Source organism: Rattus rattus, chromosome 9 (assembly GCF_011064425.1).
Source record: "Rattus rattus isolate New Zealand chromosome 9, Rrattus_CSIRO_v1, whole genome shotgun sequence".
NCBI classification, from domain to species: domain Eukaryota; kingdom Metazoa; phylum Chordata; class Mammalia; order Rodentia; family Muridae; genus Rattus; species Rattus rattus.
In genome coordinates this window covers 65,951,185-65,975,705 of record NC_046162.1, presented here as the reverse complement: position 1 = coordinate 65,975,705, position 24,521 = coordinate 65,951,185, and the positions used below count along the sequence as shown (strand labels likewise).

Below are 24,521 nucleotides of genomic sequence, written 5' to 3'. Positions count from 1 at the left end.
CCTGTGGTGGGTCACACCGCAATGCTTGACACACATGCTCACTCAGTCACTTGCTCACACGCACGCACGAGCTCTCCATGTACCCAGCATGGAAAGGGGGAGGGGATAGTTTGGGGACAAAAAGCCGGGGACGGGGGCTGGGTCCCCAGCTCCGGAAAAAAAAAAAAAAAAAAGCCAGGGACGATCAAAGCCCCATCACCCTCTGGAGCTTTGTCTTACCATGAGGGAGAGACAAGATGCCCGTGTAGAAATACATGCGCAGGAGGTGGGTGGGAAAACCACAAAGAGTAAGGAAGAGGGGTCAAGGTGCCACCTCTCACAGGGAGGAGGGCCTGCTCTTCCCTTCCAACCAGGAAGTGCTCACCGGGGCAACATCTCAGCCCCCCCTTTCCCTGGCCGATTTCTCAGTTCTCTTGGTTTTCTCATGAGGCAAACCCAATGGAGCCTCAACCCCAGAAGCTGTGGACAGAGGGGCTCCCTCATCACTCCCCGGGATGCTCTGCAGGAGGCTGCCACTGCAGCAAGCAGGGCTCCATCTCTGGGAAGCCCTCTTGGGGTGAGGGGGCCTCTACTTGGGTGTCTGGGTCAATCTCAGCCCCCTCTTCCTTCCTGCCGGGTGGCACAGGTGCTCTGCGCCCCGAACGCCCCAGCACAGGCTCCATCAGCCCTTCTGCAGTGGCCAGGATGTGGCCAGAACCTGCATAGGTTATGACATGTCTCAGGGAGCCTGCTCAGGGACATGTCAGGGTCTCGGCCTCACTGCAGGTGGCACTCCAGACCCTATGCGACCTACCATCTTTCCACTCCCTGGTCGCCGGGTTGATGATACCAAACAGCTCATCGCAGGTGACAGCCTTTGGGTCCAGGTCCACTGCCACAGGCTTCCTCTTCATGTTCTGGTAGGTCTTGTTGAGGGATTTGAGGACCTGAGGGTGGGGAGCATCCACTGATCCAACGTCCACAGCACCTGTATGGGGCGCCTGATGCACACCTGCACGAGGCAGCCCTCTGTGCAGCCCCAGATGCTTTTCACTCAGAGAAACTGGCTGTAAGGACACCTGAGTGATATTTTGTGTGTGCACATGCTTCTTTTCTTTTTAAAGCACCACGCACAGTTTTTTTTGCCTTTTAAACAATAACTTGCTGTCATTTGTGACTTGACATTTTCTTAGTTAGACATCACCATGTAGCCAGCTGACCTAGAACTTTCTATGTAGGTCAGGTTGGCCTTGAACTCACAGAGATCCACTTGCTTCTGCCTCCTGAGCACTGGAATTAAAGGTGTGCACCACTGTACCCAGCATCTCTAACCCCTAGCCCCTGTGTTTTCAGAAATGGGTTTTGTAGAGGGTAAAGATCCTGTCTTGAGGGCATTCAGCCAGACGCACTTGACTGGCTTACTTATTACTAGCACTGGTGGTATTGGCTGCCACCCTCCAGAGTTCACCATGGCCCCAGGCAATGCTGAGGGGGTAGGGGTGGGGACAGGAGTGTGTGAGCGTCAGGCGTCAGGGAGGCAGGTGATGGGGGAACCCATGAGTGCTGGCTACGTGCCTGGGATTTGCCGCTGCCTGCGTTCCCAATGACGAATACTGAGTGTCGGACTTGAAGCAGCTCCTCCAGCTGCACGACTTTCAGCACAAAGCTGTCTTCTGCCTGCAGCTTAAGCTCCACGACGCTCTGCTTGATGATCTGGGAGATACGGCAAGCGGGGGCGTGGTTAAGGGGTGGGGGCGTGGTTAAGAGGGCACCGGAAAGGGGCTGGAGAGATGGCTCAGCAGTTAAGAGCACTGACTGTTCTTCTAGAGGTCCCGAGTTCAATTCCCAGAAACCACATGGTGGCTCACAACCATCTGTAATGGGATCCGATGCCCTCTTCTGGTGAGTCTGAGGACAGTGACAGTGTACTCATGTACCAAAAAAAAAAAAAAAAAAAAAAAAAAAAAAGAGGGTACAGAAGATGACATTTCCTGTGGCTGAGCTTCCAAGCTGTGCTGATCTCACCCAGAACTCACACTGCCCCGGGAGCCCAGACTCTAGATCCTCTGAAATCTGGGGCTGGCTGGGGAGTAGGACGCAGTTTATGGCCCCTGAATTCTTGCAGCAAGGAGCAAGTTTCTCAGGATGGATATGGAGGTATACAGGGAGCGGGGAGTTACCTTCTCAAAATTCAGGTCTCGCTTTCGCGGCACGTCCAGAGCTGGGAAGAGGTCACCAATCAGTCCCATGAACACAGGCAGGTCATCAGTCACGATCTTGGGGATGTTGAAGTCTCGCAGTGCCCTCATGAGCACCTGGTCCTCTGCCCGGGTAGGGTCTCCCCTCTTCAAGGAGCCAGCTACCACCAGCACAGACTTGATGGCCCGAAGGCCCCAGTCATAATGATCCTATGGAGAGTGGGAACGCGAAGAATGTGAACTTGTCCTCCAACAGTGCTCGTCTGGCACCGCCAGACTCAGTTTATCTCGGGGCTAGGGAGGGCGGAGGCATAAGCGTGGATCGCTGAGGCTGGGCCAAGAACCCCTGGAACTGACAGAACACACCTGCTTTGAGAGCAGCTCTTTGCACAGGGTGTAGAGGGTGATGAACTTCCGGGCCAGGAGGCGAGCTTCCAGGAAGCCCTCAGCCACCAGCATGATCTCACAGATCAGCTCGAAGTCGGGGACCACCATAGCGCAGGGCCTGAGAGGTGAGCGGGCAGCTGTCTCTCTGGCTTTCACCTCCCTGGCTCCTCAGTGGCCACCTGCCCCTCTTCCCCTGGGACATGTGTCCTCACTGGTCAACCTTAAGATTACATGTAGCTGGGTTCCAGCCCCCCACCCCACCCCATTGTTCTGCACACACAACTCAGGAAGCTCCAGGCCTCATGCCTGCCCTGATTCCCCTGAGACTCCTCATGCAGAACAGTAAGTGTCTCTGCTGTGGACTGCCCCCACTTGGGGAGCCCCAGGGCTTTTTGAAGGACCTGCCTACTGTCCTGTTACCCCCCCCCCACCCCCTACTCCATCTTGGGAGCTAGCCTTGGGCTCCTCCACTAATTCTTCAGTCTGGGACACTGTTGGGCACCTCCTCTGTCACCTGAATAGAGCCTTCAAGTTCTCCGGCAGTTCCGTGCGTCCCGCGTAGCCAGGGTTCATGGTGATGAAGATGCCCACAGTGGGGATGAGATTTATCATTTCTCCCAGGAAGTTAAACTTCTTTTTCTTGGCCCGAATTGCATCTTGGACACACTTTACCTAGACAGCGCGTGTGCGCACACACACAGACACATTAAACTGGAACCATTTGCGCGTGCAAACGTGCGTACACGTGTGTGGGTATGAACACGCGTGAAATCCAGACAGCAGTGGTATCTTTCTCTATTGCTCAGTACTAGCTTTTTTTTTTTTTGAGGCAGGGTCTCTCAGTGGATGCGGAGCTCACCAACTGACTGGACTGTGGTCAGAGAGCCCCAGGGGTCTTTCTGTCTCCCCCTCCCACGGCACTGGAATCACACATCTGGCATCTGGCTTTGTTTGTTTCGAAACATGCCCTCCCTGTGTAGCCCTGGCCGGCCTCGGAGTCACAGAGATCCCTCCTGCCCCTGCCTTCTGGGTTCTGGGATTGAAGGCCTGGCAGTGCCTGGCTTTTGCCCCTCTTTAAGGGAAAGATTCATGTGTATGTATGTAGTATGTGCTTGGCTGCCCGAGGAGGCCACAGAGGCTGCTGGATCCTCTGGAGCTGTGAGCCGCTTGGCATGGGTGAAAGGAGGCAAACTCTCGGGTTCTCTGGAAGAAATAGGTGCCTTCAACACTCAAACCATCTCTCCAGCCCCCATATCTGGCCTTTTATATGGGTTTTGGGAGCCATGCTCAGGCCCACCGGTTTGTGTGGCAAGCACTTTACTGACTGGATTATCAGTCTGCCCCTGAGTTCCCTGCATTAGTCACCAAATGTGGTGGCTGTGAATTAGCAGGGGCCTTCACTCTGTCATTGGGCAGGTGTCAGGCTGCCCTCCACCGCTGTGATTTTGTTGTTCCTGGTGTTTGTCATACAGCTGACCTCAGTTGGGCTTTTGAATCAGGAGTGCCCTCTGGCTGTGACCCTGGCTGAAATTCTGTCAACTCTCTGACAACCCACAGAGACCTGTTAGTAGCCGCTCCGGGGCCACCTCCTGCTTACCAGGATAGGAGGAATCTGGTCTGTGCTTGGGAATTTAGAGGAACCCACAGGAGGTAGCTGCAAACCATAAAATCACCACTAGAGGGCGCTCCAGGCTTGTGACTGAAGTCTCTCCGCCATGGGATATTTTCCTCCTTTGCACAGCTTGCTTGCCTGGTCTTACTAGGTGACTCTGGGTCACGCTGGGTTTCCCTCCCAGTTTGTAGCCCCCCATGGCTCACACCTGGGCAAGTGTAGAGGGCAAGAATTTGGGAGCATCTCCTGCTGGTAGACCTTCCTAGCATTTTTTTAAAAAAAGATTTATTTTATTCATATGAGTACACTGTAGCTGTCTTCAGACACACCAGAAGAGGGCATCAGATCCCATTACACATGGTTGTGAGCCACCATGTGGTTGCTGGGAATTGAACTCAGGACCTCTGGAAGAGCAGTCAGTGCTCTTAACCGCTGAGCCATCTCTCCAGCTCTAGCATTTTTGATCCCCGTTCTTTTGTGTCCACAGACATCAGGGTCATCAAACAGGCCCTGTGGGACATTCTAGGGTTTGTCTCCTGACTTTGGAGTGGGGCAGGAACAGGAATGGGTGAACGACCCTGGAAAGAGGGAGTGGAGGAGTGGCTATTGCCTTGGCAGACTCAGCTGGCCCTTCCCAGATTAGGGGGGAGGAAGGGTGGAGGCTGCTGAGAGCTCTAGAGGTAAGGTTTTCCCCAGGCTGTGGGTCCTCTTCTTACCCCTCCATCACCCTGCCTCCTGCATCCCCACTGGCTTTTCCTATTGAAGTTCCAGTAAGAGTAGCGGCTGCTTCTGCTACAATGTACCGACTTAGCACTTGGCGGACAGGTGGTTAACAGACAGCAGAGTGAGAACTGGTCACCTCCACCTTTCTTAGATTCTCTTTGGTGGTCACGTCTATGCCAGGGACAACTAAAGGACCATAGCCTTAGAACAAGACTGGAATCCCACCCCACTCCACACGCACACACTAGTGCTTAGGTGTGCATACCCAGCACCCCTTCCTGTGTAGCCTTGAAGCTCTTGTGAACACTCCCCTGACCTGCACACCCCTACCTCACCCAGGACAAGAGCACTGTTCCTCGTCTTCCGGGGGCAGGAGCGGTGCACTATCTTCCTTTCCCCATTTCCCATCATTCCTTTTTTTTCTGTCTAGGTCCGAGGCAAGCGGCTAGGCTTGCTTTGTTGAGACCTCTGACCTAGGGCCCCCACAAGTGGGATCTCAAACTGATCTGAGATTGGAGGCCACCCCAGAGGACCTCCGAGCCCAGTGTTTATCCAGTCTATCGGGCACCAGGATTGCTGGGCCTCCTGTTTGAAATCCAGGGCCCTGCGGGTGAGTTTAAAAGTTCTGGGTGTTGGCATAGCCCCCGCACTGTACCCCCTTTGCCTTGGGACTCCCCACTGCTGTTCTGTGCCCTGCTGGGGAATTACCTGGATCTACAGCCATGCTTTCCCATCTGCTCTGGTCTTGCTAGTCTATACTGTGTTCTTCAAAGCCCAGAGTCCTCTGCCAAAGAGCTTCCTCTCTTCCCTCAAGTTCAACTGTCTGCCCGAGGCGCCTCCCCACAGAGCTCCAGCTTGCTGAAAGGTTTCTCCCTATGTGGGTGTGTAGTGAACCCAAGGGATCCATAGAAACACTGTAACTGAGTTCTGTAGGCACACAGGCTGAGTCCCAGCCAGTCCCAGGCAGCCAACTGTCCACACTGTGTTCAGATAAGGCAGCTGTGATCAATCCAGCTGTCGGTATTCTGCACTTCCTTTCCTCAAGACTGTAAATACAGCCTGTGGGGGTGGTGGGGGTGGGGTGGTGAATTCTGAACCATTGTGGTCTAGTCTGCTGCCCAGCAGTACAATCTCAAAGTCAACTAAGGGTTATCAAATATTCACTCATTCTGTCTCTGTCTCTCTGTCTCTCTCTGTCTCTCTCTGTCTCTCTCTGTCTCTGTCTCTGTCTCTCTCTGTCTCTCTCTCTCTGTCTCTCTCTCTCTCTCTCTCTCTCTCTCTCTCTCTCTCTCTCTCTCTCTCTCTCTCTCTCTCTGTACAAAGTCTTAATCTATAGTCCCGATGACCTAGAGTTTGTTCTAAAAGCCGGTCCGGCCTTGAACTTGTGGCAATCCTCCTGGGTTTGCATCACAAAGTAGCAGGGGTTATACCTTGGGGTTTCCCAAGGTAACTTTCTGTGTTAGCACCCCCAGGCAGAATCAATCAATTACGCCCCCCTGTATCTGACTCTTACTGCCCACTCTGTGCGTAACAGGAGCCTGGGCAAGGGCATCTGAGGCATCGCTATGTCACCCCCTGCCCAGTGCCTGGTTGAGATACCAGGAGAACTGGGCAAAGCTCCCAGCCCCCCCCCCCCCGACCCAGAGACCGAGCAGAAGGGTCCTACCTGTACAGCAATCACAGACAAGACCTCCACTGAGATCCGGTTAAACTCATCAAAGCAACCCCAGGCTCCTGTCTGTGCCAGACCCTTGTAGATGTTTCCACAGGACTACAAAGGGAAAGGCGGATCAGAGAGAGGGAGTGGCCCCCAAAGGCCTGCAAGGAGCAGGTACCTGAAGACAGCACCCAAGGGCTGACCCCACAGAGTGCCAGTGCTTCTGTAAGTGAAGGTCAGGCAGAAGCAGGCTAAGAAATCCCCCAATCCCACCCCACCCCCACCTTCTCATTTTATGCACATGAAGGAGGGATCCTCCCAGGTGGGCTGGGGCTGCAAGGTCCTGGAGGACCTTTCCCTGTGAATGTGCCATTCTATCCCCTGCAGGGTCAGCAACAGACACACAGAGCCCACACAGGGTCAGCAAAGCAACACTCCCACGGAGCCCACACAGGGACCAAGGACTTCACTTTTCTCAGGGCCCATGACAGGGGCATGCTGGTATGATCTTTGGTTTTGGGCACTGCCCTCAGCCTCGGGATGGAACTGCTGTGGGGCTCATCCAACAAGAGGGAGTCCCCTGCAGACTGAGGGCATCCCCACTCCTCCCTCTTATGCTGGGACTGTTACTGCCGGAGTACCTCCCTTCCTGTTTAGTCCTCTGAGCAGACGTGACCCTGCAGCTGATGGACTTGTCCTCATCCCCTTCTGAGTTAGTTTACCTGTCCACTACTTTCACCCTAACCCCACACTGAACAAGTGCTACTCACTCCTCTCTGGGTCTCTAATCCTCGGGGACAATCTTGGAACTGCTGAGACCTCTACCTCCACAAGGGGGTGCTAACAAGGTACTCTGGATGCCTAGTCGCTGCCCTGTGGGGCTCTGTTTGTAGGGTGCACACGCTCTTGGGTCCCAGGCGGGGACCCGTAGCCCTGGCCACATACCTTGTAGTCCATCTGCTCAGAGCAGTTAAAGACATACACCATGGTGCCTAGGGCTCTGCCCAGGTCCTTGGTTGTCTCCGTCTTGCCCGTGCCAGCAGGGCCTGCAGGGGCTCCGCCCATGATCAGGTGGAGGGACTGTGTGAGCGTGATGTAGCACCTGCCAAAGACCTTGATTCACCTGGGGCACTGTGACCCTGTGACCCACAACCCACTGTGCTTTGCTCCGGTCACTGTGGGTTGGTTGTACTTGTTCAGGCCCGGAGGGACCAAAGTCAGAGCGGGCACAGGAACACTGCATGCGACTGAAGGACAGGATGCATGGGTGCAATCGTGGCCCTCCTGGGGGCTTGGGGGGCGGTCACTGGGAAAATCATCAGATGCACGCTGAGGGTGTCTTGGGCAATTTCTGGGCTGAATGTTTTTATTGTCCTGTAATGTATTCAATCCTCATACACTCATGGGGGTTCTTGTAGCTCTCTCTGCTCTGCAGACCTCAGGGAGGTGAAGTCACTCCTTGGAGACACAGCTAGTGTCAGACCAAGAGCTCAGCCTAAAGCAGGGCTCTACCTGGCAACTGGGCTGGATCTGAGAATAGGGTGGTTTGGTCTTGCTGTCTGTTCTAAGTGGGGGGGGGGCAAGATCTGGAATCTGTACGTAGACCTGTGCAACCCTGCTCCCAAGTTATTTCTGATTGGTAAATAACTGTGCCAATAGCCGGGCAGAAGAGACATAGATGGGGTTTAGGTTTTCCAGGCTTGGGGTCGGACTGGATTACAAGAAGAGGGTGGAGGAGGAAGAGAAGCCACCATGGGTTAGGTGAGGGCTGGCCAACTGGAGTTAAGAGCAGCCCAGATGAAACGTAGTAAGTAATAACTGGGGTTATCAATTGGAAAGTAGATTCTAACAGCATGGAGGGAAGGTGTCTGCGCAGCTCTTGTGCTGTTTAAGACTCGTTGTAAATGTAAAGGGTGTGCGTGTGTCTTTTATGGTCAAAAGTGGGGTAGAAACCCTGGGCTGGGATTAAAAACCTCTCCTCACCGAACGTGGATTCCTCAAGCCTCAGAGCTGAGGTGGGGATGGGCGGGTGGGTAGAGGGCTGGGCACTGGGCTGTAGGTGGTCCTCACCTGTCTGTGAGGGGGGTGATGACCAGCCGAGGCGTGTTGCCCAGGTACTCATAGGAGTATTGGATCTGGGCGTCACAGATGTTGGCGAAGCAATGTTTCTTTTCCTCGTCCCAGCGGTGTCGAAGCTGTGACTGCCAGGTGAAGGCCTGAGAGCTCTCCACCTGCAGTGGGAACCCAAAGAAAGGTCTTGGCTCCAGGCCCTCCTCTCAATCGGAAACACAACTGTTTTAATGACCCTGGCTGCAGCCTGCTATAGATAGGAGCTTCCAGGGTTGGGAGTTGGCCCAGGCAGTAAAGAACTTGCTGAGTTCAAGCCTCAGAACCCGTGTAACAGAGTCAGCCAGTGTGACAGCAGGTGCTTGCAATCCCAGGGCTGGGGAGGTGAGGACGGGGGGCCCTGGGCCTGAGTTCCAGGCCAATGTGAGAGCCCGTCTCCAAAAAGGAAGGTGGATGGCACCTGAGGAGCCACATCTAAGGTCATTCTTGGGCCACCACATGTATGCACACATATATGCACATGCACATGCACACACATGAACACACACAAAAGAATGACATTCCACTCATCTGACCCCCATGGATTGTGTGTGTGGTGGAGGAGAGGGGGTCGGCCACTCCCTCAGTCACAACCCCGGGAACCTCTGGTCATAAACGCCAGAGTTTTTGAGTGTGGGGCCAGCCCCAAACCCAGTTCCCAGCCCCTCCCAGCACCCCAGGGACTCCTGCCTCCCCAGTGCCTGGGACAGGGGTGCTCCTGCCTTAGCGGTGATCATCTTGGCCACCACGTCTCGGGCATGCACATCGATGGTGCAGATGGTCATAATCTTCATCCTGTCACCAGCGCTGAGATTCCCAATGAGCAGAGTAATGAGCGCATTCAGCTGACTGATCTGCAGAGAGAGGCGGCTGTGCTGGGACCCTGCCTGGCAGCACCGCCCCCTGGTGGCCACTGGGCCGGTTGCCCAGGCTGTTGGGGCCCATAGAGAATGACCTGTGTGTGTGTGTGTGTGTGTGTGTGTGTGTGTTTTACCACAATGAAAAAAAAAACTCCCCCCAAAACAGAAAAGTTCCTCTCCCAGATGGGGATACTATGGAGCCCCTTAGAGGAAAGAGCCTGTACGTTCAGTAAAAATAGTTGCCTGGTAACAAGCTACACATGCTGGAAGGTTCTGAAGCTACAGGAGAAAATGCTGACCGCGGCCCCGAGAGATGGCACAGTCGGTGGATGCTGACTGTGGCCTTGAGTGACCTGTGGAGCCTGTCTTTGTAAGTACCTAAGTAAGGGAGGCATCCTGCTTGTAATCCCAACACCCAAGAGGCAGACATAGGAAGATCCCGGGGGCTCACTGGGCCAGCCTGGCCGAACCTGGGGCTCACTGAAGCCAGCCTGGCCTAATGGGAAAGCTTCAGATCCTGATCCCAAACTAAAGGTTCCTGAGAAACCATCCAGGGTTCATGCTCATGGGCACACATGCACACACTCACACACTCGCACACTTATCTTCCAAGATCTATCCAAGAATCTTGAAGGTGAAAAAATACTGCCAAGCCGGCTCAGCAGATAAAGGTGCCTGCTACCGAGCCAGACAACTCCAGTTCCAGTCATGGAAGCAAAGAGTTGACCCCTCCACAAGTCATCTTCTGATCTCCTCATGCACACTGAGATGCACGTGTATACACACACATACACACACACACAGAGAGAGAGAGAGAGAGAGAGAGAGAGAGAGAGAGAGAGAGAGAGAGAGAGAAGAGAGAAGAGAGACAGACAGGAGGGAGGGAGGGAGAGGGGGAGAGAGAGAGAGAAAGAGAGAAGTGTAAAGAGAAAAAGAAAGCAGTGTTGGTATCTGGTTTCTGAGGACACACTGTAGGAAGAGTTCTGTATTGCTGAGGTGAATACAGAGCTCCACCTTGGAGGAGGGGCCTGTGCTGACTACTTCTAAGGCAGTTTGACTCAAGCTATAGTCATTTCAAAGAGAAGGTCTCAACTGAGAAAATGCCCCACCAGATTAGCCTGTGGTTCATTCCCTTAATTAGGCTCGGTCTGCTGTGGGTGGGGCCGCCCCTGGGCTGAGGGTCCTGGGCTAGCGGAGTAAGCCTTGAGGAGCAAGCTTGTAAGCAGTGACCCTCCATGGCCTCTGCTTCTGTTTCTGCCTCCAGGTTCCCGCCCCGACTTCCTGGATGATAGACTGCAAGTTGAGAGCTGCAGCCTGTAATAAACCCTTTCCTCCCCAAGTTGCTTTAGGTCATGGATTTTATCACAGCCATAGGAACCTTAATCAAGACAGGGGGATTCTGGCTACTGCCTGGCGGTTTGGGGGCCCAGAGTCCCCAAACCTGCTTTTTGTTGTAGTCCTTGATGGCGTTTTCATATCCTTCCTCCAGCCTTGCGAACGCCAGGCCCACCTCTGTCGTCCACCAGATCTGCGTGCATGTCAGCGCCACCTGGAAACCACCCAGGAGAAACTGTTCTTTATGGATAATAAGACGAGGTCATAGCCAGGTGGGGCGGTGCACACCTTCAATCCCAGCACTGGGGAGGCAGAGGCAGGTGGATCTCTGAGTGTGAGGCCAGCCTGGTCTACAGAGTGAGTTCTGGGAAAGCCAGGGCTACACAGAGAAACCCTGTCTTGAACCCCCACTTCCACCCCCAACTCCCCGCATAAAAGAAAAGAAAACGATGAGGCCATGAGGCTGGACAGACGGCTTAGTGGTTAAGAGCACTGGCTGCTCTTCCAGAGGACTTGGGTTTGATTTCCTACACCCATGTGGATGCTCACAACCATCTTTTAACTCCAGTTCCTGGGGATATGGCGCCCTCTTGTGGCCACTGTGGGGCACTGCACATGTGGTACACAACACACACAGGCAAAAACACCCATCCATATAAAATAAAGAGAATTAAAAAAAAAAAAAAAAAGGAGCTTATGTTAAGCTGTTAAACCCATTCCCATCAGACAAGAGGGTAACCCAGGGCCTGGAGCCATGCTGCAGTGGGTCCCCATCCGTTCCAGACCTGGGCCGGGTAGTCAAAGATCCATTGCTCCCTGGGCTTCTCCTCGTAAGTCACCACAGCTTCTGGGATTTCGTGGCGCAACGTGGCACACATTCGGTCCAGCACTCGATTCAGCCACACTTCCACCTGGGGAAAGACCTCGCACTGACCTCACAGCTGTAGCTCATCCCAGTGACTGTTACACCTGAGACAGATGGAGCCGCCCTGCCTGTCCTGGCCTCCGTACAGTGCAGTCCTTTCCCAGCAAAGCAGTTGGCCACCTGGGTCCGCCACCTGGGTCCGCCACCTGGGTCCTCCACCTGGGTCCTCCACCTGTGCTGAGCTTCACCCACGCCCCTCTCTAAACAGACCACCATCACTGACCTATGGCTACCCTTGTAGCTTCCTCCCTGTGACCGAACACATCCCGGGTCCAGAAGCAGTTTTAGGTACATGGGCAGTGAGGCAGAAGGTACTCTGATTCAACTTTTCAAGAAAACCCCTTTGTAGCCATCTTATGGGTTTTCGTGATGGGCATGCACACGTTCGAAATCAGGGATTAACAACCAAACTCCCCCTCCACCTGGACCCACAAGCGAATTGTCGGAGCTCAGCCAGAATTCTGAGCCTCTTACTTTAGTGCCTGCCTGCCCTTGTTGTGTGTCTGTCTACTCTATTCCTTTGCTTCTAAATAATCCCCCACCCACACTCCCGCCTGCTGGTTTTTTTTTTTTTTTTTTTTTTTTTTTGGTTCTTTTTTTTTTGGAGCTGGGGACCGAATCCCAGGGTAAGCGCTAGGTAAGCGCTCTACTGCTGAGCTAAATCCCCAGCCCCCCCCGCCTGCTGGTTTTATCACTTGTGTGAGAGCTTCAACTCTTTGAACAAGACGCCAAGGACTTGAAGTCCGTCTGGGCAGCAGACTGCCAGTAACATGTCTGTCAGGGGCGAAGATGCTAATGTTTCCCATAGAGCAGTGAAAAAAATGACCCACCTGTGCTGGCGAGATGCCTCAGTGGGTAAGGGCACTTGTGGCATGACTCTAGTGACCTAGGTTCGATACCCGGAATCCCCATAAGATGGGAGGAGAGAACCATGTCCGCAAAATTGTCCTCTTGACCTCTACTTGCATATGACTTCCCCCGACCCCAACACAAATAACTACATTTATGCATCAGATGAAAAGAGGTTCCCAAGCATTTCCTTGAGAGGTGGATGACCAGATGACAGCCCCTCCCCGCAAGGCTCACCTGCCCCGAGAGGTCACACTCCTTATCGAAGTCCATGTATTCGTCTTCCTTGCTGTACATCCCCAGCCCGACCTTGATCGGGTTTCCGCTAGCATCAAGGCGGAACTTGAGCTTACACAGACTGTCGAAGAGTTTGGACAGGTGGCGGCTCACCTGGGGGAGGGGTCCTAGCGTTACTGGTGGCTCTGTGCTCCTTTGGGTGCTTTTAACCCTCCTCTCTCCCATCTTTTCTCTTTTGCCTTTGGAATATTTGTCTCACGTCTTTGACTGATGCTAACGGACGAAGCCACAGGCTTGGGTGAGAATCGGCCTTGGGGAGGATACAGTTGCCAGGGCCTTTGTTGAGGCTTCCAGTGCGTGTATCCCCCCTTGCCCCCCCCGTGTCTTTCTTTCTGAGAAGCTCTGGGGAAACGTCTTCCTAGATCCCAGGGTGTGTGTCAGGGCAAAGGCCATGAGGACCACACGGTGTCCTGCTCAGTGTGTCTTTCAGATGTCCACGGAGCCTCCCAACTTCTGACCCGTTACAGAGAAGGAAAACAAGCAGGGTGGAGTCGACTGACTGACCCGTAGCCAAGGAATACACTGTGGGCTTGTCCTCCAGCTGAGGGCTCCTGGGCGCAGGGGTTTACACCGCCGCTGCCCTGCCTACCTCCACGGGATCGTTTCCGTTGGAGAGAATGTCCAGCAGGTCAGCGGAGGAGACGAAGTAGAACCGTGGGAACGCCAGCCTCTTGGTCTCCAGATATTCAGCCAATGCCTTTTCACACACAGCCAAGCTAAGGGGAAGGAGGGGAAGGGGACTGGTGGGTCCTTCTCTGTAGGGCTCTTGGCCAGTCCATGCTCTAAGCTTACTGAGGGCATCTAGTTTTTCTCCACAGACCCAATTGGTCTCCAGATGTCCCCATCCTCCACCAACCACCTCCGATCACACAGGGGTGTGGGTGTGTGTGTCCTAATCCACCTCAGGGATGGAATGTTATTAGCCTGTGACCTGCGACTTTGCACAGCAGGTGGCGCACGATCTGCCCTGTCAACGCCTCAGCTGGACCGATGGGGTGAGGACCCACCTCTTCTTCAGCCTCTCTAGTTTGTCGTAGAGGCCCGGCTTGTTGGTGGCTTCCACCACGTTTGGTGTTTTCACAGCATCCTCCATCAGGGCCTGGCAGTGGGGGAGAAGGGAGGGCAGAAGTATTGGAGCCCATGTCGCCCACCGCAGCCATTTCCAGGAAACGCCCATTGTCCGAGCTCACCTTGAATTCCTGGTCGATGGAGTCGAAGAGCCTGGAGTCCTCTGGTAGCTGAGCCCTGATGTCTTCGGAGCCAATGAAGATGCTCTCCAGGTGACTCCAGGTCCTTTGGACTTCAAACCAGATGGAGATGACAGAGTCCGCTGTGGACAACTTCTGCTGCCAGCTGGTCACCTCCTTCAGGAAGTGGGACAGGTACTTGGACATCATCAGGTTCTGCAGCTGCACCTGGTTGTCCTCCAGGGTCTCCACCAGCAGTTCGTCGGACTTGAGCATCATGGTGCCTGTCCGTGGGTGTAACTCGTGCTCAAATTCCATGGTGCTCCAGGTGCTATCCAGAGTTTTCAGAACCTTTCAGGGGGACGGACAGAGAGGGTGCTCTGAGTGTAAGATGTTCACCCACCGGCTCGAGTGTCTGTGCACTTGGCCGCTACCTCATGCTGCCGTTCGGGAAGGTTTAGGAGCTGGAGGAAGTGGATCACTTGAGGTTGTATGAAGAACCGCCCCACTTCCGGTTCACTGTGGATTCACTGTGACCAGCAGCTTCCCACTCCTGCTGACAAGCTTTCCCCTGTGGGGAACTGCACCCCCTCATCAAGCCAGAACAACCCCTTCCGTCAGCCTTCAGTTGTTCCCTCAGGTAGTTTGTTGTAGCAGTGAGAAAGGTGATTCATTCACAAGCAGAGAGCATTGCCCACTGCTCTGGAGCCAACAGGCAACAAGCAGCCTAGAGGTCCACCCACGGGTGGATAGGCAGATAGATTGGTCTCAGGGAGAACACAGGGAGTCCCTGTGCCACACTGTAGACTCAGGTGTCAGACTCTGCAAAGGGCGCCACATTTCTGTGTGCTGGGGAGAGGATAGCTGGGATCAGGACAATTCGAAGATACTGAGGTCTGCAGGTTTTGGATGATTTTTCTGTCCTGAGTTGGCAAAAGCAGGCTGCTAGACACAAGCTCCCCACCCCCCCACCCCCAACAAATCAGCATGTCAGAGGCTGTCTGAGGTCAGCTCCTCACAGCCACAGATTCCAACAGCCAGTCCCAGGATCCTCTGGTGGAGAAGAACCACTTTACTGCAATGGTTCCTACCTTCTCCATCCCAGACTCCTTTACGGCCTTGTCTACAATGTTGCGGACCTCATCCTCGTACTTGTGGAGGTTCAGCTGGAGCAAATCTGCCAGTGTGGTTTCTTCGGACATTTCAAACTTCACCTAGGGAGAAACCAGACATGGTGTTTCACAGGAGTCCAGGCGAACAGCAGCGGCAGGAAATGGGCCTCTGAGCGCAGCCTTGGCTACTGGGCCAAGCTTTGATCTGTGACTAGGTGGCTCCATGATCCAGGACCATCCCTTTTCAAATCCTCACCTTTTTCTTTATAAAACTGTAAGCACGGGACCCTCTGGAGTCGGGTAAAAAGCATACACCAGAACACAAGTTCACTGAGAGCGCTGGTTCTCAATCTTCCTAATGCTGCAACCCTTTAGGGCAGTTCATCATGCCAGGATCGATGCCTAGGGGGATTTCCTATCCTTGGAAATTTTGGGGGTGCTAGGAATTGAGTTGGGACACAAAGGGAGGTCAGAGGAGCAAGCTCACCGACTCCTGCCTTCCTATGCCATATGGACGGTCAATTATAGTCAGAACTGGCTATAACGTGCGGGGCCTGGTGTGAAAAGAATACCCAGGGCCTTTGAAGGTGAATGAGTGCCAAGATCACCGCAGCCAATACCAACCTGCCAGGCCAGGCGTGTCCATTAGAGCAATAGCCGCTTAACTGCTACAAAGTAACCAACCATGTTTGGACAGGATTTGAGACCTACCCCACAAGGGGAAACTTAAGCCTGTTATCTTAGTCCATGGCTGGGGAGGTCATAGGCCATGGGGGAACAAACTACTCGTTTTGGTAAATGGACCCGGTGTCATGCTGCCTTCTGAATATTTACGAGTATACCAGGCGGTGAGTGCTGCTCTCTGTCTGCCAGGGAAGCTTCTGCGGGCAGTGGGCAGTGGTTAGTGCGGCGAAGCGTAACTGGCCAGTGGACTGACAAGGATTGGCGGTCCGATGCTCAGTCTAACTGGGACATCTGTACCATCCCCTCCAAAGCTCCACGAGCATGGAGAGGGTGGGTGTGGAAAGAACGCAGGGGGTAGAGGATGGGAAGGATGCTGGAGAGAGTCTTCTGGATGTGGTGTGGCTGCTGCACCTCTGAACTCACGGTCCAGGGATTACGCACGAGGCTTGCACAAGATCAAGCCAGTGAAATGTCTGGCTCAGTGGGGGAGGCGGGTCACAAGGCCACACAGGGACTGATGGCTGCCGGTGGAAGGAGAGTCATTTTCTTCACTGGTGCGGTCTTCAGTGGTAAGTTACTTTCGCTCAAGCTAAATGATAACCCCAACTCATGCCCCTGGCTAAACTCAGTGAGCCACAATAAAGCAAAAAACAAACAAACAAAAAAAGACATGAAAGTAAAGGAGGGCTCAGGAAGAAGAAAGGGTCTGGTGAGAGTAGGAGGGAAAAATGATTTTACACTGTATACCTGAAAGAATTTAGAGGCAGGTATCAGCTGAGCTGAAGGCAAGCACGGGCTCTCTGACCTCTGAGCCCCGTGTTACACTCACGCATCGACAACCTACCTAGACAGCTCAGGCTAGCCCAACTCAGGGCTGGCTGGTTGCCAGCAGCCTTCCCTCCCTCTACCCCCACCTACCTGAGTGGCCTGCATGAGTTGTTGCCAGTGGCGTTCGCGGATGGCGGGGTTCTGCAGCTCGCTCACAGCGCGCAGGGACGTGATCATGTTTTTCACGGTGTTGTCCAGTCCCACAAAAGCATCCCAGGCTTTCATCTCCTTGTCCAAAGACCTCACGTCCTTGGCAAACTTTTTACAGTCGATATCCATCTGCTCCACATTGATGTCCTTCCACTTGGTGGTCTTCCAGTCATCGATGCTGGTGTTGACCTGTAGAGAGCACGAGAGACAGAGAGAGACAGAGAGCCCTGTCACCCCCCATCCTATCTCAGCAGGAGGCTATACTTGCTGTTGGAGGCTGTGGGGACACAAGATACAATGTACTTTTTATGGGGACACAAGATACAATGTACTTTTTATGGGGACACAAGATACAATGTACTTTTTTTTTTCTTTTTTTTGGAGGTGGGGACCGAACCCAGGGCCTTGCGCTTGCTAGGCAAGCGCTCTACCACTGAGCTAAATCCCCAACCCCACAATGTACTTATTTTTAAACTCAAAGTGTTACATTAAGACAAACTCCATTAAAAATAAAAGCTGCGGGGCAGAGATTCAAATTCCTCCGGGACCAGCACTTCTTGAACTCACACTGGCAATCTCCTTATCAACAGCACCACCCTGAATCCACCCTGGAAGAACAGGGGGTGGAGCTTCAATCTCTCAGAGGGAAGCCAGGACCCCCTTGCACTAAGAGGAAAGCTCCACCCGACCTGACCTTGCTAGGTGTGCTCGCCTGATGGATTTGACATCTTCAATACTTTGCCTGGCTGAAATAATTTGGACTGTGTGCTTGTTGGGTCTTTTGAGACCCTAGACCCATTTCTTACAGGGAGATGTGCCCAGTGGTGGGACATTTCGAACTGAAATCCAACGTTGGAAAAAGGAGAGAACCAAGAGCTGTGCCATAAAAGCCTGGGTTTAAAAGAAGAACAGCTAAGGTGTTTGCTGGTAAAAGCCTGTGCTGCGGGCCTTACTAGTGGTTGGCAAGATTTGGCTTGCTGTCCTTTGGGAATGACCCTGTAACTCGCCTCAGCCAGGACGTGTGTGTGAGCCAGGCCTGAGTTCCAGGCAGGAGCCCGGATTGCCAACACTTGGCTCATTGTGTCCTTTGCCCACCTTGTCAATCATGCTGATACACAGCCTGGACTAGTGGGCTTACCTGTGACGGGCAGCTGTCTGGAGCAAGAGCAGACAGACACATTTTGTTGTTGTTGTTCAAAAACATCTCTGAGACCTGAGGCCTTCGCCTGCACAGGACTCAATGACTCAATGACTCAATGGCCCTGCCTCCCTGGCAGGTCTGAGACTCTGCATCTGACAGCCGGTTGGCTGGCTGTCTCTGCCTTTTCCTGGGCCTACCCTGCATGCTTGCGCACATGGTACCTCCTGGGCCAGGCTCCCCTTAGTGGTTTCTGTTAAAGGAGATGCGGCCCTCATCTGCTGCCAAAGTTTGCAAGAAATTTAGAGCCCCAGGTCTCCAGACTGTGGTGTTTTGCTCTAATGGAGTCCCGGGTGGCTTTGGCTGGCTTGGAACCCGCGTTGCCACCCAGGCTGTCCTTGCCTTGAACATCCTACTGTTTCTCCCTGCCTCCCCGGAGCTGGGATTGTGGGGTGCAGCACTGAACCTGGCACATACATTCCTTACTATCTCCCAGACATGAGATGGCACTCAGGAACTCACAGCCCTCAAGGACCACAGGAGATCTGGCCTTTCAACAATCTGTCATGGGCTGGGGGTGGGGGTGGGGAGCCATACTCCTCAATGGCTCTGGTAAGTTGCCTTTGTTAGAGTAAGCCACCTCCTCCCACCCCACCCCCCAAATTAAAAAAAGTATGGAAGTAGGAGGGAGCTTACTGAGAATGTTGGAGGGAGTCTTGGGGGGGTAATAGGAGGAAAATGAGGGTACAAATAAATTCTAAAAGAGGAGAGATGTGAGAGAGAATGACAGGTACAGGAGACGGGAGAGAGGCCTGACAGGAGGGAGGCGGAGCATGAGGGAGGCGGGGCAGGCGGGGGGGCGGGGCAGGGGGGGGCGGGGCAGGCGGGGGCGGGGCAGGGGGGGGGCGGGGCAGGCGGGGGGGCGGGGCAGGCGGGAGACAGCAGGTGGAGGGAGGTGATAGTGTAGAGCCCTGCGGCATTCTTATAGCCAGAGGTCCTCCCTGTGCAGAGCCACGTGCCGAGTCCCCAGCCCTGTCCCACGAGGCCTGGCCTGCCTCACCATGACGATCATGTCCCAGAGCTCCTTCAGCAGGCGGACCTCCTTGTGGCAAGCCTTCAGCTGCTTGTAGTCTGGCACTGTGACCTCGAACAGGCTGCCAGACTTGCACAGCGCCTCCATCACACCCTCCATGGCCGAGATGCTCTTTTGTTGCTGGGAGGGGAGGGGAGGGGACATCAATGGCTGCCCCAGCCTGGGTGTCCCCAACCTGCCCCCATTCCTGCCTCTTCTTGGTCTCTTTTCTCCACTATGCCCCAGTAAATCTTCTCTGTCCTCTAGCTGCGTCTCCTCCCACGCCCACCCCCAGTGTATACAGTCCACCTGATCCCTGCTTGACCGAGAGACCAGTGCTCCAGCCAAGATGGCAGCTGCCCTCTGTGATGCCCCTCACTGTGGAGAGGAGGCTCATTAGATGAAGAATTGAATTTGTGTGGTTGGCTTGGGCACAGCTATGACAAGAATCCCATTACCTCAGACCCAGGGGCATGGCAAGGCCTTTCTCCAGGTCAGGCTTAGGGAGATGGTAATGTTTTTCCTGGTCCATGTAGGATGTTGACAGTGTGTGCGGAAAATACCAACCACAGTCCCTCCTTTCTTCTCTCCTCTGCCCCCTCCTCCCCTCTCTCTCTTGTCTCCTCTCCTCCTCCCCCCTCCCTCTCCTCCTCCCTCCTCCCTCCAGTCTCCTCCCTTGTCTCCTCTCCTTCCCCTTCCCTCCTCCCCTCTTCCCTCCTCCCCTCCTCCTGGATGTTTACAGCCTAGACTGCTCACCTACAGAGACCCTCTGTGGAGATGAGCTTAAATTCATCTCCTCATTTGGCTGTATACAATGAACCTGCCTCCTCGATGCAGACTCTACAATAAATGTATTGAGTTTCCGGGCTGTCGCGTCCTCACCAGAGTGCACAGTGCACCTGACCCCAGCTTTTCTATCTACACCTCCGTTTTTCATCCCCTGAAGCCCCAGTTAGGCTGCTCCCTGGGCTGTGTAGGTCACGGCACATCTAGGCTGGCTTTTACTCATTAGTTTGTTTTTGAGGTTGGGTCTCATGTAGCCCAGGATAGCCTAAACTTTCTACGAAGCTGAAGCTGAAGCTGAAGCTACCCTTGAAGACCCGACCCCCTTGTTTGTCTCTCCCAGGAGTCGAGATGCCCAGTGCGTACCACCGCAGCCTGCTGGGGTTGCAAACCTCACTCCCTCTGGGTTGATCTCCCAACACCCATTGCTTCCATACCATAGTTCTATCTTACTAGAAATGAGAAAAGCAGCATGGTGCTGCTTTAAGGAAAGAAAAAGAGTAGCATGGAGATTGGGGCTCAGGGAGAGTGACGCGAAATGGCCATGAAGAAAAGGGAGAACCTTGATTTTAGGAGTTCGGGGCAGAGAGAGACAATGTGAGGTGACTTGAAGGAGCTTGTGGTGCTCACGTCTGCCCAGTGAACCGAGGTCCCGGGGGCCGGCCCCTGGGGTGGGTACAAAAGGCCTGCTGAACTCAGAGCTGACGCAGGCTCTGAGAACCTCTATGTCTGCCCTGGGAGGATCTACGCTGGCTTGGCAAGATACCAGACCATGCCCGGGGGAGGCCCTGAGCATCCTACCTGGACCCTAACACTTGGGCAGTGAGAACGGAGTGTGTGTGTGTGTGTGTGTGTGTGTGTGTGTGTGTGTGTGTGTGTGTGTGTGTGTGTGTGTGTGTGTGTGTGTGAAACCTGGAGGCTGGTCGGATGGGAGGGAGGAGGGGGACAAGAGGTGACAGGAAACTGCTTCACAGGAACCACGAAACCACCCTGAGGGGAAAGGGCAGCCCCTGAGGCTTGCCGGATGCTCATGTGGCCATGGGTAGTTGTTGCCCTGAGATTGCTTTCTAAGCTGTGTGGCAGAATGGAGGCTGAGTGGCTGGGAGGGAGGATGCCCGAGTCTGCCTGTCCACGTGTGTACATCCACGCACATGCACACAGATGAGTCCCATGCCCACACGGTGCCTGGCCTTGCGGTCAGTCCCATTAAGCCATGTTTCCACTTGCGAGAGTAAAGGCTTAAAAGACCAGCATGCTGAGGGGTTCCTAGAGCTGCCACGGGGACCCCACCACGGTGGTAAGTACCTTATTCAGGGACTTGTAGGGGTCGGGGTCGCTGAAGGTGAAGGGGGCATCACGCCTGAACTTCTCTCTGAACTCGTGCTGCTTGAGCTGTGAGAGAGCAGGGGATGGAGGGTGGGGGAGGGAGGTCACACCATGGCTGGTTCTGAGCATCCCAGCGGGCTGCGCCCACACCCATGCTCCCAGCCCTGGCCTCCACTCCCCAGCCTAGCCCAGGCTACCTCAAACTGCTGACACTTGCGCCTCAGGATGTTAACCTCGTTGGCCTGGAGTGGCGCCACATTCTGCTTCACCTGAATGGCCAGTTTCTTGGTGTTGGTCCACTGCTCTGGCAGCTCCTGTGGGAGGTGAAGGCCGGGGGAGGGGGGGTGTCTGCCTCCATTTTGCCATTGGGGTTATTTAAGTATTTAACGTGTCTGAGTGTTTGCATGCACGCAGTGCCCAGAGAGGTCAGAGGAGGATGCCGGGGCCTCTGGAACAGGAGTTACAGGCGGCTGTGAGCTGCCACCTGAGTGCTGGGAACTGAAAACAAGTCCTCTGCAAAAGTATCGAGGCCGTTTCCTGAGCCCCCATCTCTCCCGTTCTAGAACGCTCTGCTGAGACACCGACCGAAGGCCCAGGAGAGACTTTTAAAGTAGTACGAATTGCTCATTCCGTCCCCAGCCAGACCCACAATGGCAGAGCCAGAAGCTCAGTGAGCTCTGCCAACCAGACCTTCCTCTACCTTTCGCAGTGTTCATCAGCCTGAACCCATCCGTGTGTGTGCGCTGTGCATGTGTGACCACACAGATGTGCATGCGTATGCATGTGTGTGCACGCGTGTATGGATGTACGGGTGCACATGAGTGCCTTAGTGTGTGTTTATGCATGTGCGAGCATGCGTGCACCTCTGTAGGTGCCTTTATGCACGTGTGTGAGTGTGAACACCTGTGTGCACATTACATTTGCGCACGTGTGCGTCCACGCCGGTGTATACGTTTTAAGCCTTTTATCATGGGCAGAGGTCCGGGTAATTTCCACCCTCAGGAAATATTTAAAGAAAACAACTTCACCACCCAGGCCACTGAACCTCCCTGAGCAGGAGAAGACAGACGCTCCTCTATGACCTGCTGTTATGCGGCACCCTCATATCCCAGCTCTACCCCTGCATGGCCTGGGAACCCCTAAGGACTGGTCACAGGCTTCCGAGCCCTTTGGCTTCGACTGGATCTTGAACAGGGTGGTTGGGGCAGGCACAGGCCTGTTGCTTGGGGTTCAGACCTGAGAGACTCTGGGGTAGGCCCCCTTATAGCACAGGGCCACCCTGCTAACTGCATGGCAGGGCCATGGGTCCATGGCTCCTTGTCTCTGGTCGCTCCTGAGCCATGGGTCTGGGCCTAGCTAGAGTTGGTGCATACAAACAGGGGAGCGGACCTCATGCAGCTGGGAAATAGGACTGATGGTTGGAAGGAGGGGGATGGTTGGAGGGGGGTTACTGGGAGGGAGGTAAAGAGGGAGGGAGAGGAGGAGGGAGGGAGGGAAGCTGAGGGGCTCGGGAAAACAAGCAGTCAGGCACAGCTGGGGCTGGGGGTGGCTCCTTGGAGGCCCTCCAGAGGGCCTTCCCCCATCCTGCTCAGCCTACAGCTCAGCCAGCATAGACTTCTATCATGTTGACGATGGCTGTCATATGAGCAGTGGATGGTCGGGCATAGGCAGCCTCCCGTGGCCCCCTGCAGTCACTCATCTCCAGGGCCTCTCACTGCTCCAGTCACCATCACCTTTCACACCCATCTGAGGTGTGTGACCTCCACATTCAGAGTGAGAGGTGAGCCGTGGAGATGGCCTTAACCCCACGAAACCATCAGGAGGCTCTTGCCAGCCTCGGGGACCACCTTGGCCCTTGCTCGTTCTGCAGGACCGACCTCGACATGCCCAGCCTCCCCCCCCCCCGGGGGTGGGGGGATCCAGAGTCTCCTGGGTGTCTAGCCTGCAGTGACCTGCCTGGCACAGCCCTGTTGGGACCCACCTGCAGCTTCAAGTAGGTCTCCTCCGGCATCTCCTCCCCATAGGACTTGAGCAGTTCGATGGTTTGTTTCAGGGGTTCGAACATGTTGTCGGTGGCCACCTGCCTCTCCTTGACCTTCATTAGGTGCCCCATAACCTCCACCAGTCCGTCATAGTCTCCCTCCTTGAGTGGCTTCTTTAGGCCAGTCCGGGTGACACCCATGAAGCTTTCCAGATCGGCAAGGCTGCAGGACGAGGGGACTTGGTGAGGCTCCTCCTCAGGAACCACCTCAAGGTCGTCCTCGCAAGGACGCTTGACTGCCATGCAGGGCATCACTGGGAGAGGGGCAGCCACTGCCCGCGTAGAGTCCCCTCAGCCTAGATGTCGCCAGGGTCCTGTTGGCATAGACCAGGTTGATCCTCGAGCGCTATCTTGGAAGTCACAGCCCAGGACAGCCAGCCCCACCGGGTGGGCTCAGCTAGAGAGCATGCTCACATTGCTGTAGATGAGATGAGCCTCATGCTACAACCAAGGCTCCAGGCTTTGTCGCAGAGCCTGACAGGTGCTTCACCCTCCTGCCTGCCCTGCTTGGGCCACGACGCCCAACCACGTGCGTGAAGGCCAAAGGCTACGAGTACGAATCCCCTGGCATTTCTCCCAGGCTGCCCAGGTCCCCAGGGAGACCCTAGTGTCGTCACAGCAGCAGGGACAGCCTTACCTGTTGATCACATGGTCGCTCAGATATCGTTTGAACAGGAGACTCCAGCGCTTGATGGTGTTGAGCAAGGCATGCTTGAAGGGGCGGCAGTCGCACTGCAGCCAGCCGTGGAAAACCTTGGTGTTCTCGCACCTGGACACCTCCTCGTACAGCTTCTCGTAGGAGTCAATCTACCCAACACAGCCGTGGGCTCCATCAGCCATGGCTGGCTGTCCCCCCACGAGCCGGCGCTGCTTTCTGTCTGACTGTGAAGGGCAGCCAGGTGGCCCAGGGCGCAGCTCAAGAGAGGCCCGAGACTCCGATACCTGTTTGCCCTTGTCCCAACACCCCAGAGCTCCTACCGTCCCCACCCCTAGAAAGGGACAGGTGGACAGAAGGGGATGACTACGGGAAGGCTTCTGGAGCAGAAGGGGACTCCCAAATGTGGCCCTTAACTCATGGGAGCACTTGCAGACTTTGGGCCATCCCACCTTCCTTCTCAATGGTGTGGGGGAGGAGAGGGCTCCTTCTCATTGTGCCCAAGACCAGTCTGGAGATCTGGAGGGACTGGATTGCTTCAGTTTCTAGATTCCCAATGCCCTGACACCTGAGCTCTTGCTTACCCTGGAGGCTGATTCTTAGACCGCAGACCCTGT

General features: G+C 54.7%; 1 protein-coding gene across 2 annotated transcripts in view; it reads right to left on the bottom strand.

Moving 5' to 3' along the window:
- The window catches only part of Dnah17 (dynein axonemal heavy chain 17), a 115,342-nt gene that overhangs the window by 60,413 nt on the left and 30,408 nt on the right, over positions 1–24,521 (bottom strand). Inside the window, exons 20-41 of one of the 2 annotated variants that reach the window (XM_032912054.1) lie at positions 23,887–24,056; positions 23,190–23,412; positions 21,406–21,522; positions 21,188–21,274; positions 19,088–19,240; positions 16,830–17,078; positions 15,207–15,329; positions 14,119–14,466; positions 13,936–14,027; positions 13,518–13,644; positions 12,869–13,021; positions 11,643–11,768; positions 10,964–11,071; positions 9,385–9,516; positions 8,627–8,787; positions 7,502–7,658; positions 6,566–6,670; positions 3,079–3,236; positions 2,544–2,682; positions 2,160–2,387; positions 1,555–1,692; positions 794–926 (exon numbers count right to left, since the gene is read on the bottom strand). In XM_032912054.1, the coding sequence (XP_032767945.1) occupies positions 794–926; positions 1,555–1,692; positions 2,160–2,387; positions 2,544–2,682; positions 3,079–3,236; positions 6,566–6,670; positions 7,502–7,658; positions 8,627–8,787; positions 9,385–9,516; positions 10,964–11,071; positions 11,643–11,768; positions 12,869–13,021; positions 13,518–13,644; positions 13,936–14,027; positions 14,119–14,466; positions 15,207–15,329; positions 16,830–17,078; positions 19,088–19,240; positions 21,188–21,274; positions 21,406–21,522; positions 23,190–23,412; positions 23,887–24,056 (3,427 nt within the window). Of the gene's footprint in view, positions 1–793; positions 927–1,554; positions 1,693–2,159; positions 2,388–2,543; positions 2,683–3,078; positions 3,237–6,565; positions 6,671–7,501; positions 7,659–8,626; positions 8,788–9,384; positions 9,517–10,963; positions 11,072–11,642; positions 11,769–12,868; positions 13,022–13,517; positions 13,645–13,935; positions 14,028–14,118; positions 14,467–15,206; positions 15,330–16,829; positions 17,079–19,087; positions 19,241–21,172; positions 21,275–21,405; positions 21,523–23,189; positions 23,413–23,886; positions 24,057–24,521 lie in introns of both variants that reach the window. The other variant, XM_032912053.1, reaches the window with a different exon arrangement.